At 44.4% G+C, this 14,330-nt stretch overlaps 1 protein-coding gene across 1 annotated transcript; it reads left to right on the forward strand.

Annotated features, from left to right (window-relative positions):
* The first annotated feature begins 300 nt into the window (after window positions 1–300).
* LOC120841154 lies at window positions 301–13,113 on the forward strand. Its single transcript, XM_040212009.1, has 5 exons — window positions 301–507; window positions 5,864–6,021; window positions 6,094–6,179; window positions 11,937–12,020; window positions 12,965–13,113. Exons 1-5 carry the CDS (start codon window positions 301–303, stop codon window positions 13,111–13,113), a joined length of 684 nt encoding a protein of 227 aa, XP_040067943.1.
* The last annotated feature ends 1,217 nt before the right edge of the window (window positions 13,114–14,330 follow it).

A 14,330-nucleotide genomic window follows, 5' to 3' on the forward strand; every position in this document is an offset into this window, starting at 1 on the left:
GCACTGCAAAGCTCCCGATATGCAGCTGGCAGCTGTTGCGCAATATCTCGCTTCTGCAGAATGGAGCCCTTTGTTAAGTAACAACAGTCAGCTGGTTTGCTGCATCCCATTTGTCCACGCCCTGCTTTACTCCTCCACAAGAAACTTCAATTGAAAAATTATACGCAGTTTTTTTTTTTTTTTGTGGGCTTATAGAACTGCTGATTGGCTCACGCAGATGAGTGCTGGTAAGAGACAGGGTATAAATACTCACATACTCGAGGGTTTAAAATATTCCCATTTCTTCTTTAAACGCACAATATGAAGCTTGTTTTAAGCTTGGCCGTTTTTGTGTGTGGAGTGTTTTGGGGAACCAGTGGCTCCACAAGTACTACCACACGTCGAGTGGGAACCTATGGCTCTACAGGAACGACTACTCGTCCAGGGACACCCAGTGCCAGAATGATTGGGACTACAGTTCCCCCTGAAGAAGACCCTTCGAAATACAAAGAACAAAATGCCACCAGAGTAAGTGCATTTTTTAGTTGCATAGCTAAAACCAACTGTTTCGTTTCAGGCAATTCCAGGTATCTCTCGTAATATTCCGACTGTAGTAAAAACAAAAGTCAAAATAAAATTTAAAAAATGCGTACTCCTGAAGCACAAATTTCAAGGTTTGTGCTTAAAGGAGCTGTGCAACGATATTCAATTGGAATGTTTTTCTCTCTCCACGAGCTTACTGGCACACCTGGGAATCAAGGATACTCACACGCAACGCCATTAGCCAAGAGACTCCTTTGTTGCGGTGTAATTTCAAGGACAAAAGCGATCATTTTCATTCAATCTCTCCTTTGCAAAATTTGATGACGTAACTCGGGGATCGCAGTACACCCAAGTGACGATATTTGAATGCGGTTCATAGATTGGACCCGAGCATTGCGCGGGCACTCGAATTGGGCTCGTGACAATTGCTAGCTCGAGAAGCATTCGGGTTGTGACCCGTGTCCAATCGCTGCAACGACGACAACAGCCGAGCCATAACAATGTCTGGAACTCAGCGCGTGTCCTGCGCTTTGCCAACTCCAGCGCGTGGCTATGATCTACTTTGGCGGCATATAATCGGTTCCAGATCACGTGGCCGCTTGTTCTGGCTGCAAGTTGAGGGGGTGAACGCTGCTCGTTTTTCTTTAATTTTTTTCTTGAACTTCTATTGCGTGGGGTGAAGATCGAACGCGTGTTTCATAGGTCATTAGCGTTATGGATCCGCTTTAAGCGGTATTTGCGCTAAGTAAAAAAATTGTTGCGTCGCTCCTTTAAGGAGCTCCATTCTTAACAAGATGTTTTTTAGGAGTACACATTCTTTAAAATCACAAGCAGAATGATTTCTACTCTTCAAATTAACGAAGTATTGGAGTTTACCCAATTATTACAAAATTATCCTAATAAGTAGCCGATTACAAGTGATTTGATTACATGTAATGAGTTCAGTACATGTCGGCCTCAGAGGTGGCGTCAGCGTGCCAGTATGGTCCATTGTCGGAAGAGATCACAAGAGCTCGGCCCCAAGCAAACGTAAGTGTGTGAACGGGCCTGAAGTCTCGGTTCCCACGCGCTAAAAATTTGGAAGGTCCTTTGGTTTGTTTCCGTAAAGCCGGGGTCGCACTGCTCATACATCATACAAAAGACAGTTTGCAAGCACGAGTCACCGCAATATCCGTGGTTCGAATGCCGCGTGCCAAGTTTCCTCCTTGAACACATTGCCACGCGGCATTCGAAGCATGGAGCTCGCGGTGACTCGCGTTCGAATCTGTCCGCAGACTGTCTTTTGTATGATGTATAAGCAGTGTGACCCCGGCATAAGGCGAGAAGGGACCACCACTCCGGTTGTAAACCAACCGAATGTTTGACAGCCACCACTCGGTTGACTGCAGCACTACAGGGCGATTCACACACTTGTGTTGAGTCCGACTCAGGGCGAGGGTTGCTATGGCAACAGCCGCGTCGACTCCAACAAAATGAGCAGGCGCAGCTGTTGCCGTTTCGACCCTCGCACTCGGTCGAACGCAACGCATGTGTGTAAATCGCCCTTTGCACAGTTCTGCTTGCTTTGCCTTGCCTGACGTTCAGCCGTGTAATCTTAATTGTGGGTCTTCTAGCAAAAAGAACTGATGTTTACTCTAGGAACCGTACACCCCCCCCCCCCCCCCCCCCCCCCCGCACCTCTCGTAAAAAAATTAAATTTATATAGGGTGTTTCAAGAGGACATTCAGCTGTAAAACTAGCTGGAAAAATCGGCGCCTGCGTATAGAAGGCTCGAACTTTTACCGAATGTGCACTGAGAAATAAAAAAGGAAAGCAAAAGACTTGTCAAAGTCTACGTTTAGACAGTTTTCAGACGCCCGAGTTACCGACGCTATTAGCTGATGGCGCCACCTCTCGATAGGCACAGCGAGCAAGCGACGCACTCTGTTGTCAGCGTTGGCGCCTATCGGGAGATGGTGCCACAAGCTATATGCGGAGCGAAAGTTCGTCTGCTTGTTGAGCAGGGGTTACACCGACGTCAGAACGACGAGCTCAGCTCCGTTTGGAAGGATAGTAGGTGGACCTCAAAGCAGCTAGCATTGTAGTCTACCCCTTATCCCCCATCACACCCAAGCAGAGCTCGGCGTTCTGACGTCGGTGCAACCCCTGCGAACGAAGCAGACGAACGTGTGCCCCGCATAACGTCGGTAACTCGATTGTCTGCGAATGGGCCTTTCGTTAACTTTGGCAAGTATTTTGCTTTCATTTTGTTATATGAAGAAAACTACACCTTGAAATTCCACAGGGTAAGACGGGCCTGCTCAGTACATACTAGGGGAAAGTTCGAGCTTTCTGCGTTCAGGCGCCGATTTTTTTGGCTTCTTTTACAGCAGAAAATTCGTTTAAGAAGCACATCAATAAAAAAAAAGGCAGTGGTTTAAAAAAAAAAAATTAGATTTCTCGAATCTGTACAGATAGATAACTATACCCAGTATGTTTGAAATAGCAAAGAAAGCCGCACAGAAAAATATATTTTGGGTATGTTGCGCCTCCAGACGTAGCAGTTATCAATCGCTATTAAATTAAGAATATAATCAGTGATACGACTGTCTCAAAAGCGTGACTAAAACATCCTCTACCTGAGCATATAAAAATCACTAACCTTTCACTTGAGCAGATTATGAAATACTTTATTTTTATTCATTCAAGCCTAGACTTAAGTCAAATACTAATACCGTGATGAATAATAACATTCTTCCTCTCAATTGTTTCAAGATTAGTTTGCTATCTCGATATTATTGTTGATTACTGTGTGTTTCTATTCGATTCGGTCTATCTACAAATCTGTTTGCCTTTCCTGCTTTTATCGGTTTAGCCTGAAGCATATCTATACAAAAATAAATAGATAAATAGATAAATAATAAAGCCAACGCCATGCTTCATAATTTCTGCATACCGCATTAGAACGGTAATAAGAAAATTAAATAGAAAGAAGCTTACAGGTATTTCGATTAACAGTCAAACATACCATCAAGGAACTGTCCGGGCCTTGTTAAAATTTATAAGACATTAATGAAATAAGTGATAGAGGCTAAGAGGTGCATTCGATGCTCTTGGAACTTCGTCACACGAGGCATCTGCTTTGCGTCTTGTTATACTTCATTTGAGGAATGGCCGCTAGACTGAATACCAATGATATCAGGTCTACATTGCATGACGTAGGTCTGTCACGTCTCGCCTTAGTAGTGAATGCATTCACCGTTTCTCTAATGCTTTAATACTACCGACGATCTTCGGAGAACGCGAGCACCAAATAAAGGTCCGTACAACGCACTGTCACATACTTCAGGGCAGGTCATGCGCCGCGCCACAGTGATAAGGAACTTCATAATAAAAACACCGGCGGTTTCATATTTTAAATTTATGTTCGAGGTAAAAAAAAGAATTACACCGGCCGTAAGGTGGCCAAGAAAAAAACATGTGTTTTGTGAGAGAGGCGGTAAAATATTAGGCGCGGAAGAAAATCCCCTATCTGTGTTAACTCTTTATTTCATACACTTTTTTCTTTTTTGCCCATTGAAAAACAGCACGGCAGTAGAGCCGAAGCACACACGTGCTCTTGCCACATCACCGTCACCTTATGCACGATAAAGGCCGTCTGCTACGGTCACTGTCACCGTGACAACGAGGCGTCTCTGGATAGATGTACACGCAAATATACCGTCCGAAGCCAGCGACAACTAAAGCGCGAGACAGATGCTCGAAAAATATATCCGATCCGACGTCCGATTCGGCAATACGACTGCCTGATCCCAAAAGTTTGGTCGCTTTAGACGTCAGATCGGCGATCCGGCGTGCGTCCGACGTGCCAGATCAAATAGTTTCGCACGGCGGACGGACAGCCGGAAGCGTCCAGCCAATGACAGAACAGCTAGCGCGAACGTCATGATGACGTACTGGGTCTGGCGGGACGAACAAGAAAACGGGACTGACGTGGGCGACGAGAAGCCGGATGCGTGGATCCCGCTTACCCGTTCGAGAAAGATGGCCCCAGCAAAGAATGCACGCGCTAGCGAGAACGGGCTCCTCATTTTTCTCGTGCCAGCTGAACCGTTAGTCTGGGACCAGAGATCGTACCCTGTATAGGAACGCGGAGCTCCGCTGGAGCGCTTGGGTCTCCTGGGCGGAGCCGAACGGATCGTCGTGTCACATGCAAGGTCGGAAGTGTGTGCCTCAAACTGTCCCGTGCGGCGATTCGGAGCGGCGTTCGGACTGTCGGATCGGACGTCGGATCGGACAGTTTTGATGCGCATGTGTCTCGCGCTTAACGCCATTTCCCGGATATCGTCTGCTACCCGACAACGAAATTACAGGTCGATGGAGCCTCCTCTTAAGGTTTCAAGCTAGGCTTCCAAACCGAACCCGCTACGCGAGGTCTTCGCTTCGCTCGGGAAACATTAGGGAGTTTTCGTAGACCGCGTTTCCCCCTCCGCTAAGCCCTCCCCAACGAAGAAGCCGCTACTGCGCCTTCGCGTCGGTGGCCTTGACTGCAGAGTTCCGGTATCGTAGCGGGTTGCGGGGAGCGTTGAGGGACGGCGAGAACGATCTAAGAAAACTTTCTATTTATTACACCCTCCGCCGCGAGCTTGCACCAAGTTTCAACGGAACCGTCAAGGGTTCGCCAGGCGACCGCTTCCTGCTCCCAGCGTCACCCCCACACCAGCACGTCCGGTTTTGGCTGGTCATCCACTTTAGCAAACCTCGACTTTAGCAGACTTCGGCGTCTGCGTTCGCGTGTCCGTCTAAGCAGGATACGCCTTCGTTGCCATGTTGATGGTGACAATAGTTAATGTTGGCAGTGTCGGCAGACTTTATCGTGCGGAAGGAGACGACGGTGTGGAGAGATCATGTGCGCGCTTTGGTTCTTTTGAAGTGCTTTTCAATGAACGGGACATGAACATAAAGTGTTCGAGATATTAACACAGATGGCTCATTTTCTTCAGCACATAATAATTTCACAAGTCTTTCACGAAAATCATGTTTTCCGTTAAACTTTAAAGTCTTTTTTTTCTTTGTTTTTTACGGCAACATATGTTGTTAAACTGCTAATATTCTGCTTTACGTACGGCAATTCGTGTGTTTCTTCTAAGACTATACTCATGTGACGTCCTCTATAACGATTTTTCCCTTTCATATGTAGCTAAATATGCCAACTTTACGAATATGATCAAATTATACTAAAACAATAATTTGCCAACTTACATACATATTGAATTCGATAAGATGAGCACCACTTGAATCGCTAGTTTACATTAAGAGCATGATGCACGACACAATAATGTTTATCTTACGCTTTTCGCAGGTGCTCGAAATGAACGCTACGCAATGGGTCAAGTGGCGCACGTATAATGTGACAGAATTTTTGAGCAATACCCCTTTGGAGTGTGAAAATTTCAATATTACGAAAAAGATAACACCGAGTAATTACTCGTTGCATTGTAGATATAGAAGTGGATTTGAGTAAGTGATTACTTTCATCTTCTTAGAAGTGTCAACTTCCTTCGTACTATCTGATGTACATTTCTTGTGCAGTTGGAAAACAATCAACGAAAACCTAATTTTGAAGGAGATGGGTGGGCACGGTTTCCCAAACGACATGTACTTTGCGAGGACTCCTTGTAAGTACTATCCAATGTTCTTAGATCTATCAGTTGACAAGCTCTACGGAAAACCGTCGTTCGAAAACGATCCTTCCACGTGGTTTGCAGGAGAGCAGGTATGGGCGAATAGCGGTCCTAGCGCCAGCAGCAGCACCGCTCGCACGGTCAACGAATAGCGACCGTTCTTGAACGACGTTCTTTTAGGGCTAATTTTTGCGCACAGTTTATGTTCACCATAAAAACCAAAACATAATTACTTTCCGCCAAATACAATGTGTGTCCAACATTCTATCGGTTCCGTCGCTCCTGTCCATATGGCTGGCTGATAGCGTCGCAAACGTCAACCGAACGGACCCACCACGAAAAGGCGCCACGCGTTCTCGGGAGCTTGTCAACTGTCATTGTGACAGAGTGTCTCAAATGGCAACCAGGTTTCTGACCGCAAATATTGGTTTCATAGCCTATCGCGCTACGAGTTGGTACAGCATTGCCCGCAGGTGGTGCATTTTTTTTCTATAAAATTCGCAAAGAGAGAACTTAACTTAGGCAAAAGTAAAAAAAAAATAAAAACCCTTCACTCATATGGAAACCCAGCGAAGCCAACGGTCTTCAAACAACAGTGCTCTGTTTGGCGCGAGAGACAAGAGATGGAGCAAGGGGTCGCGACGCCAACTGCCACCAACGAACGAGCATACTGCGCTGAGGGCCGACGTCATTAGCAGACAATCTTTTCGACTCAAAAGCGGCGCGAGCTTCTTCAATGTCAGTTTCCAATGCATGATTTTATAATCCTTACTAATAAAACACCATGAACAGACACATACTATTAAAAAATTGTTTGTCGGGTTACTTTGTTTTTGTTGTTGTTGTTGCTTTTTTTTTTGTTTGGGAGGGGGGGGGGGGGGGGGGTTTACGGCGTTTGCGTTGCTGTTCTATTGTTACCGCGCCTGTTTTTGGTTCTGCGACTGTCGCCGCCTGCGGCACACGCACCGCATTTGAGTCGAAAAGGTTGTCTGCTATTTGACGCCGGCTCTCGGCGCCGTATGCTCGTTCGTTGGCGGCAGTTTGGGTCGCGACCGCTTCCGCCATCTCTTTTCTTCCATGCTAAACGGCGCCATATTTTTTGAAGACCGGTGGCTTTGCTGCGGTTCCGTTGTCCTCAGGTAAGTTCGCTCTTTGCAAATTTAATAGAAACAAATGCACTTCCTGTAAGAAACGTTACACGAAATTGTAGTGCGATAGGTTGCGAAACTAATTTTTACGGTCAATTTTAGGAGCCTGGCCGCTATTTCAGACACTTTGTATACTTGGCGACCACTTTGCTTGGCAATGAAGCAAACGTTATAGGCACCCGCGCGTTCGCGCACAATGAGCGCCGATCACTGCTGTACTCGCGCGGTCTTCACCTCTTCGGAAATGCCAGAAAAAGTTGTCTCCGTGTATAGTAACGTTCTTATTAACATCCTCAGCAACTCACCATATTCCTCACTCCAGAGATAAATTTTGGAATCTCCGTGTTTTAGCAGACCGATTTCCCTACGGCCGGAATGAATTCGCGCTTGCTGTCTTGCAACGTCACCAGTGGGGCTTGACAGCACCTATCATGCTTTAAAAAAAACCAACGAGACGGGGAAACCACGGGTCTAGGTTTTCTTCTTTTTCTTTTTTCATTATGATCGCATACCAGCTTACCCGCGCAAAGACTCTTATTTCCCCCATCACCTATGTTTGGATAGCGGCAGTGCGACCTAATTGCCTGGAAAAGCCATTGGGTGGCCAGGATCTTCTCCGCAGAGCGGCCATAGCTGGTATTGCTCTGCAGTCAAAAGTACAGGACCGCCGTGCTTAAGATCCGTTTCGTTCAACTTGCTCACTCTGTTCGCAGACCCCTAGAACACCTAACGCATCTGCCTTTCATTTTCTGCTTTTGGGTGTAGATTCCGACCGCTTGAAAACGGGTTCTCTTTGAGTTTTTTGGGGTGCAGGCATCAGGTTCTTCTAAGAACCATCAAACACCGTAGGCACGGCTCAGGGGCTTTATGCTGCATTCCGGTATATAACCCTCCGGTTTAAAGTTCCTGCTGCCCATAACCGTAGATTAAGATTTATCGTACGCAAGGGTCTTCCTTGGTATCTTCTTCTTTCACGGTATGATTTATTAATTCATGGCTGGGCAGCTGGTGGGAAGCAGGCCAGAGGTTTTCCCAGATGTTGCTTTTATTATGGCACACAACCGTAAACCATTGGGCTAAGTAAAACAGAGCCTGTTGAGCAGCATGGTGGAACGGTGAAATTCTTTGTGTCGCAGCGCTTCCGCGCAGAATCATGCGCACGCTTTTTTCTAGGACGGAAAAGGCCGCATGAAATTGAAGCGCGTGAATCGAGACCGGCCGTTATCTCAACAGCAGTTTGGCTACACCAACGCTGCCACATTGCCTAGCGGGAATTTAAGTCTTTCTGCACTTATGACACCCTCGATGGAGTCCTGCAGTTGTAGAGCACGAGAGGGCACCAGTTGTCTCATGCACTGCCGCCGAACGCTGCTGCCGCCCGTCACGCATGCGCGGACTGCTTTGTGATTTATTCTAAGCTCCTGTACAAACGGTCACCGGGCAAGTGACACTGTTTCAGAAATTAAACAGCGCTGTTGAAGCTAGTGAGAACCTCGTTCATGTATATACTTTACGCTTGTTTACATTTGCAAATGATGCGGCAGAAAGTTGAAAAAAAAACTGCATCCACTGCACGTTTTTGTTACTTTGGCAGGCTCAGATTGTCTTAAGCTGCGCGATCGGAGGTCATCGGTGTGGTTCAGAGGACGGGGCCAAAATAAGTTTCTAAAATACGTCTATTTCTTTGCAAAGAATAGACTTCCTTCAAACTTCGAAGCGCCCCATCGCGTGCAAATGCCACGCAGGGCACTCTGTGAACTAGTAGGCCACTCAGTTTCTGTTTCGATTGAGCAGCTTCAGTTCATGCAATCACGCCGTGACCGAATGTGCTGCTTACGTTTTTCATTATCTTAATTCCCACGAATGTACAATACTCTCATTGTGAAGCGATATAGAACGATCACCGGGGCACTTTCCTTCGTTTTCGACATTCCGGATACTGTGCGTGAGTGTGCAAACGTAGTAAGGCATGGCTCAGTCACGTCTCACCCCAGGATTGTATCTTTGAGCTCAATTTCAATAAACATGGCTAGTACCGGTGAGCCTCGACTGAAATTTAGCCACTTCGAGCCCTACGTGTATTTTGTTATTTTGTCCGCTTCTTGTTACTTCATTGAGCAAAAAACAAGCCGCATCCTCACAGGAGTCTCAACGTTGAGCTCAACGTAGGCGCATGAACTTTTAAGGAAACGGAATTCAACCTCACTACTGCACAAAACTTACTATGAAGTCTCCCTCGTGTTATCAGATATCTCCCACTCATATTTTATGCTGGTTAGAGTCTAAGTTTTCGCAAACGCTGAGATTGGCTATCTACGACGGCGGCCCTACCCAGCGGCGCCTACTCCTCGCTAAGCCTTTTTGAACGAGCTTTTGCCAATGCCCCAAGATATGTGTCTGAACGGTGTATTTGAAGTTATCTCAGCATGCTCACTCAGTAAGAAGAAAAACACATAACAAATCGTATGACCATCAGAAACCGTCAAATGCGCTTTGAATCCTTTAGTTGGTTTGGCGCACCGCATAGAAGTTCACGTCCGTATACGTGACGTCCTGCGAACGGTCCGACATTCTTCACTCGAGTGCTCGACCGTGGCTTCTTAAAAACGGCTTGTTTGTGCGAAAGGGCCTATATGATTGCAGAATAACTTCATGCGCAAGCGCGATGTTGAATTCGCAGAAAGTTAGCGGGTGGGTACTTCCTTTCGTGCAGTGCTGCGGGTCAGTACAGATAAGAGATAACAAGTGTGTTTTACTTTAGCTTTTTAATGACGTCTCCGAGTTTCACCACCCGTGCTATGGCGTATTAAGAAAAACTGTAATGCAAAAAAGGTGTAGTTCATCAACGGACGGACAAAACAAGTAACAAACTTCCTGACCAGCAACACTAACGTAAATGTGTAAACTCGGTGTACGTGTAATTAATGGTTGTTACAGCGTATTGCCTCGTACACCAGCATGATCCCCGAGCTTCGCAGCGTCGAGATTCCCAGCACTGGCTCAAGCACCATACCTCGAAACGCTAACAGATAGGCACGAGTACAAAATACAACAAGCATGTGTCAAGACAAACTTTACGTATGGTTCAGGTTTGTTCTAAAGCTTCTAGGTCTGGCCATTTAAATTAGTTTCGAGACAAAAAAAAAAAAAAGAACGATGCGTTTAAAACCAGGAAACATGAGATAAGGGATGTTAATAATCTACGCTCTGTGTATGATCTCCTGTTAACGGGTCCATTGAACCTGAAAATATGCCACTCTCCTCCCTGGCTTACTAGTTCCCAGAGTGCAACACGCACAGTGTTGCATGCAAGGATTTATGTAAGCAGTTTATAACGATGAATTGTGCGCCATTACACTAGGCATGCTAAACACTTTCAAAATACGTGCAGAGGGTATGTGCCCATATCGCAATGACTGCTTTCCAACATCTCGCTCTATGCGCACGCCTGTCTATCCTTGTATGGTCAAAGAACACCAATTTTGTCAAAGAATATAGACGATGGGTTGAATTTTACACCAGAGCGTTACGCTACAGTGTAATGAAAAACATATTATACTGGGCAAAGCTACATAAAGAATACATGTTGAGTGCCACAACCACAAACCCATGAAAAGTTGTCGGAGGGTTGCGGACCAGGACCCCAAAGATTTTACGCTACCCCCCTTGTGAGGACGCGTAAATTCTTCCCGGCGGCCTGAAGGTCGGCCCGGATAATCAGGCGTAGTACGTCGTCGATGAAGCTGGTAACTTCTTCGTTGAAGTCTTGTATTTTCGTTTCAAGGAGGGCCTCGCGTCTCTGTCGTAGGTACTGAAACAACTAAACGTTTAGTGTGACGAACTTGTGCCAAAGCAAAAGTATACTAATGGGTGACACGGGCGTCAATATACTCGAGACAGCAGGATAGAGCTCTAGCGTAAGACTGCCCTGCGCTGCGCACTACTTCTCAAATGCTTAAGACTAGGGAAGGTTGGAAACTAGAAAACACAAAAAATGACGAAAATTATCTGAAACATCCCAGTGGAAAAAAAAAGTGTTAAATAAAAACTGGACTTGCGAGTTTCGAACCCTGTTCACCCCCATAAATGTTTTCTGCGCTGAAACAAAAAAAAAAAAAAAAAAAGAAAATATTCGCACGTGTAGGTGTTCTTTTTTACTCAGGGCAATTCTTGGTACCTAATTTATGCTTTTTCAAAGACTTAAAAACTTGCGTTTCACTGGGCGAAGATTAGATTAAATAATCTTTAATCTCTTACCAAGATATGAAAGTGAGCATCACAGTAAGTATATTCAGCACCATTAAAATATATCCTAATCTTAAATATCGATTACAACTATATATCGGGTAGCTTAAGAAATCTGATTTAAAATGAAACTGTCAATGTCTCCCTTTAGAAAACATCACGCCTTTCACCTAGACAGGTTCAATTGTGCAGGGGAGGTGAATTAGTCGGGGGTGCTAATTCTATACACTAAACAAACAATATTTCTCGTCTAGTTAAAAATAGTTGTTTTTCTACTGTTATTTGTGATATAATTGTGCACTTTCAAATAGACATGTTGTTTGTGACTTCTAAAGATGTGGTGAATTTTCCCCCACAGTTGGCATTCCAACGGACAATCTCGTGTTGTATTCTAACTACATGAGCTGCACCATTCTTCGAATCCCATTCACAAATCAAGGAGGTAAATTCTCAATTTTTAACAAGTTAAATTTGTTTCTGAAGCTTGAATCTTGTTCACTTTCATATCTATCTTCGTTTATTGACTAACGACTCGACGTAGGTGGCATATCTATCTTCTTTTATTGACTAACGACCCGGCGTAGCTGGGAAACTAAATACGGAAACAGCCATATTAATAATTAACAACTTCGGTCATTACAGCCATTCAAAATAACTAAACGCGTGGACTTAAAGGGTATTTATTATTATATTTAAAAATTAACTTATTTGTTTAATTATTTACTTATTTTCCAAATGTTGGCGTCCACAAGCCATTAGCAGGTCTCTATACCGAGGCCGCCAGGACATAAAAAGAAACAACACAGTAGTATAGAAAATAAGTATAACAACAAAACAAAAATAAAAACTTAGCAGCCACAGAGATACATAAAAAAAAACATGTTACAAACACAGCTCGCAAAACGTGCATCAACAGCGATAACATATATATTCCCTGTTAATCGCTTGGAAAAGAACAACGAGGATAGTCTTGTAATTTGTGTTCAATAGGCCAGAGTCTTCGACTTCCAGATATACTTAAACACATAGAATTAGACGAAATAAAAATATATAAATAACAAAATAGGGCCTATGCAATCAAATGATAGGCACTTGATGAATTGTTTATATAAAAAGCCTAATCAAAATTATAATACATATTTAAACTGACGAGGTTTGGCGCTTTATTTTTGATCAAAGGATTGTCAATATCTGTCCTCTTGTTTATGCTAATTTGCGTTTACTTTATCTCTACAAAGAAACGGAAGTACCTTACTTGATAATTTTCTACAGAAATTCTATTGCACAGAAAAAAGAAACGTATTTCATTGCATTAGACTTCGATATGCGTTTGTTCACTGTGCTCACCAACTTTAAAAAAATGTTTTTTTCTTTTTGTTTTATTAGAGAGACATTGCGACCTGTGGATGGCCAATATGACTCTTTCCCAAGAAACCCCCGACGAATGCCTGAACAGGTTTTTTGAATATTGCAACACGACGAAGATTTACCGCGTTTTCTATCCTAATTGTACAAACCAGTATATACACTTTTAATTGGAGTGGATATCTGAAACCCCGCAGTATTAGCCTCAAGCTCTTTAGTTTTAGTTCCTGCCCATGTTTTTTTTTTTCGGATTCACAATGTTTTGTTTTAGTTGTATGGGTTTTCGTTAATGACTGGAGCAAATAAAAGGTATTGTTCAAAGCACCATTGTTATTTCGCAGTATTTCATACCAAATACGCATATATCTGGTAGGTATGTAAAAGGTGTTCCGCAGCTTTCTTTGAACTTGAAAAAAAAATCGTATAAATAAGCAAGTGAACAGATGACCATGAAACTTTCCACAAAAATCTTATATCGTTATTTTATGACGGTAGCGCACTCTACACGCTTAGAGAATCCCAAAAATGGAAAAAGTAGAGTAATGCGTCGCCTATTTACCTCTTTAAAAATATTGAAAGGTTGCGGACACGCCCTTTCTCAGGACAAATTTCCCGAGTAAAAAGGTCGACGAAAGTACGCGCGCGCGGACGGATCAGCGGAGTGGTTCCGGATCCAAAAGTAGTCACAGGCCGCCGCTGCCCGGAACGAACTACGTTTCAGCAGCTGTTTGCCCGTGCACGTCATGGAGATTCACAAACTAAAGGCGTTAGGAATAAATCTTTCAGTCAGCAAACGCAACGGGAGCCAGCGCAAAACGACATGGCAGCCGCATCGTCCCCCCCAGCGTATTTCCGTTTTCTGGTCGGTACAAATCATGCGATCGGTTTGTTTGGTTCGTACATGTCGTGTGGTCATGCTTCGAAGCAGCGATTTGGGGCAGTGGTTAGCTGTTCGAAAACAAGAAAATGATGAGTATAACGTGTGCACAAGGCTTTATTTTCTCCGTAATGTCACCCCAATCTCGACGGAAAAACAAAAAATAACAATGTTGCGTCCACTGAAGCCAGTCGCTTGGCAGGTACGCCGGAGTTGTGACAAATTAACTCCGCTGAATCCGCCGGGAGGCTTTAATGGAAGCGATGTATTCGCTATTCCATAGCAACCTTTTTTTGACAGATAGCCAGTGTGCTCTCATCATAGCTCCTTTCACGTTGACTGAAGAACTTGCACGGACTCCGGCGTACGATGCCTAAATTCCACAATGTACACATTGGAAATTCTAGCACACTTTACGGAGCCCATTCAAACATTACAGGATTCAGTCCCATTTTCGTCCCATACCGCTGCTATCGTTTAAAATCTGAGACACCCCAGCTGGAAATTTCT

This window comes from Ixodes scapularis, unplaced genomic scaffold, assembly GCF_016920785.2.
Source record: "Ixodes scapularis isolate PalLabHiFi unplaced genomic scaffold, ASM1692078v2 PGA_scaffold5__190_contigs__length_132052651, whole genome shotgun sequence".
NCBI lineage: Eukaryota > Metazoa > Arthropoda > Arachnida > Ixodida > Ixodidae > Ixodes > Ixodes scapularis.

Excerpts from the sequence above, each read along its gene's own strand:
- LOC120841154 (XM_040212009.1), top strand. The coding sequence starts at position 301 with ATGAAGCTTGTTTTAAGCTTGGCCGTTTTTGTGTGTGGAGTGTTTTGG. Across the intron at positions 508-5,863 it reads AAGAACAAAATGCCACCAGA|GTGCTCGAAATGAACGCTAC; the intron begins GTAAGTGCATTT and ends CGCTTTTCGCAG. Across the intron at positions 6,180-11,936 it reads GTACTTTGCGAGGACTCCTT|TTGGCATTCCAACGGACAAT; the intron begins GTAAGTACTATC and ends TTTCCCCCACAG.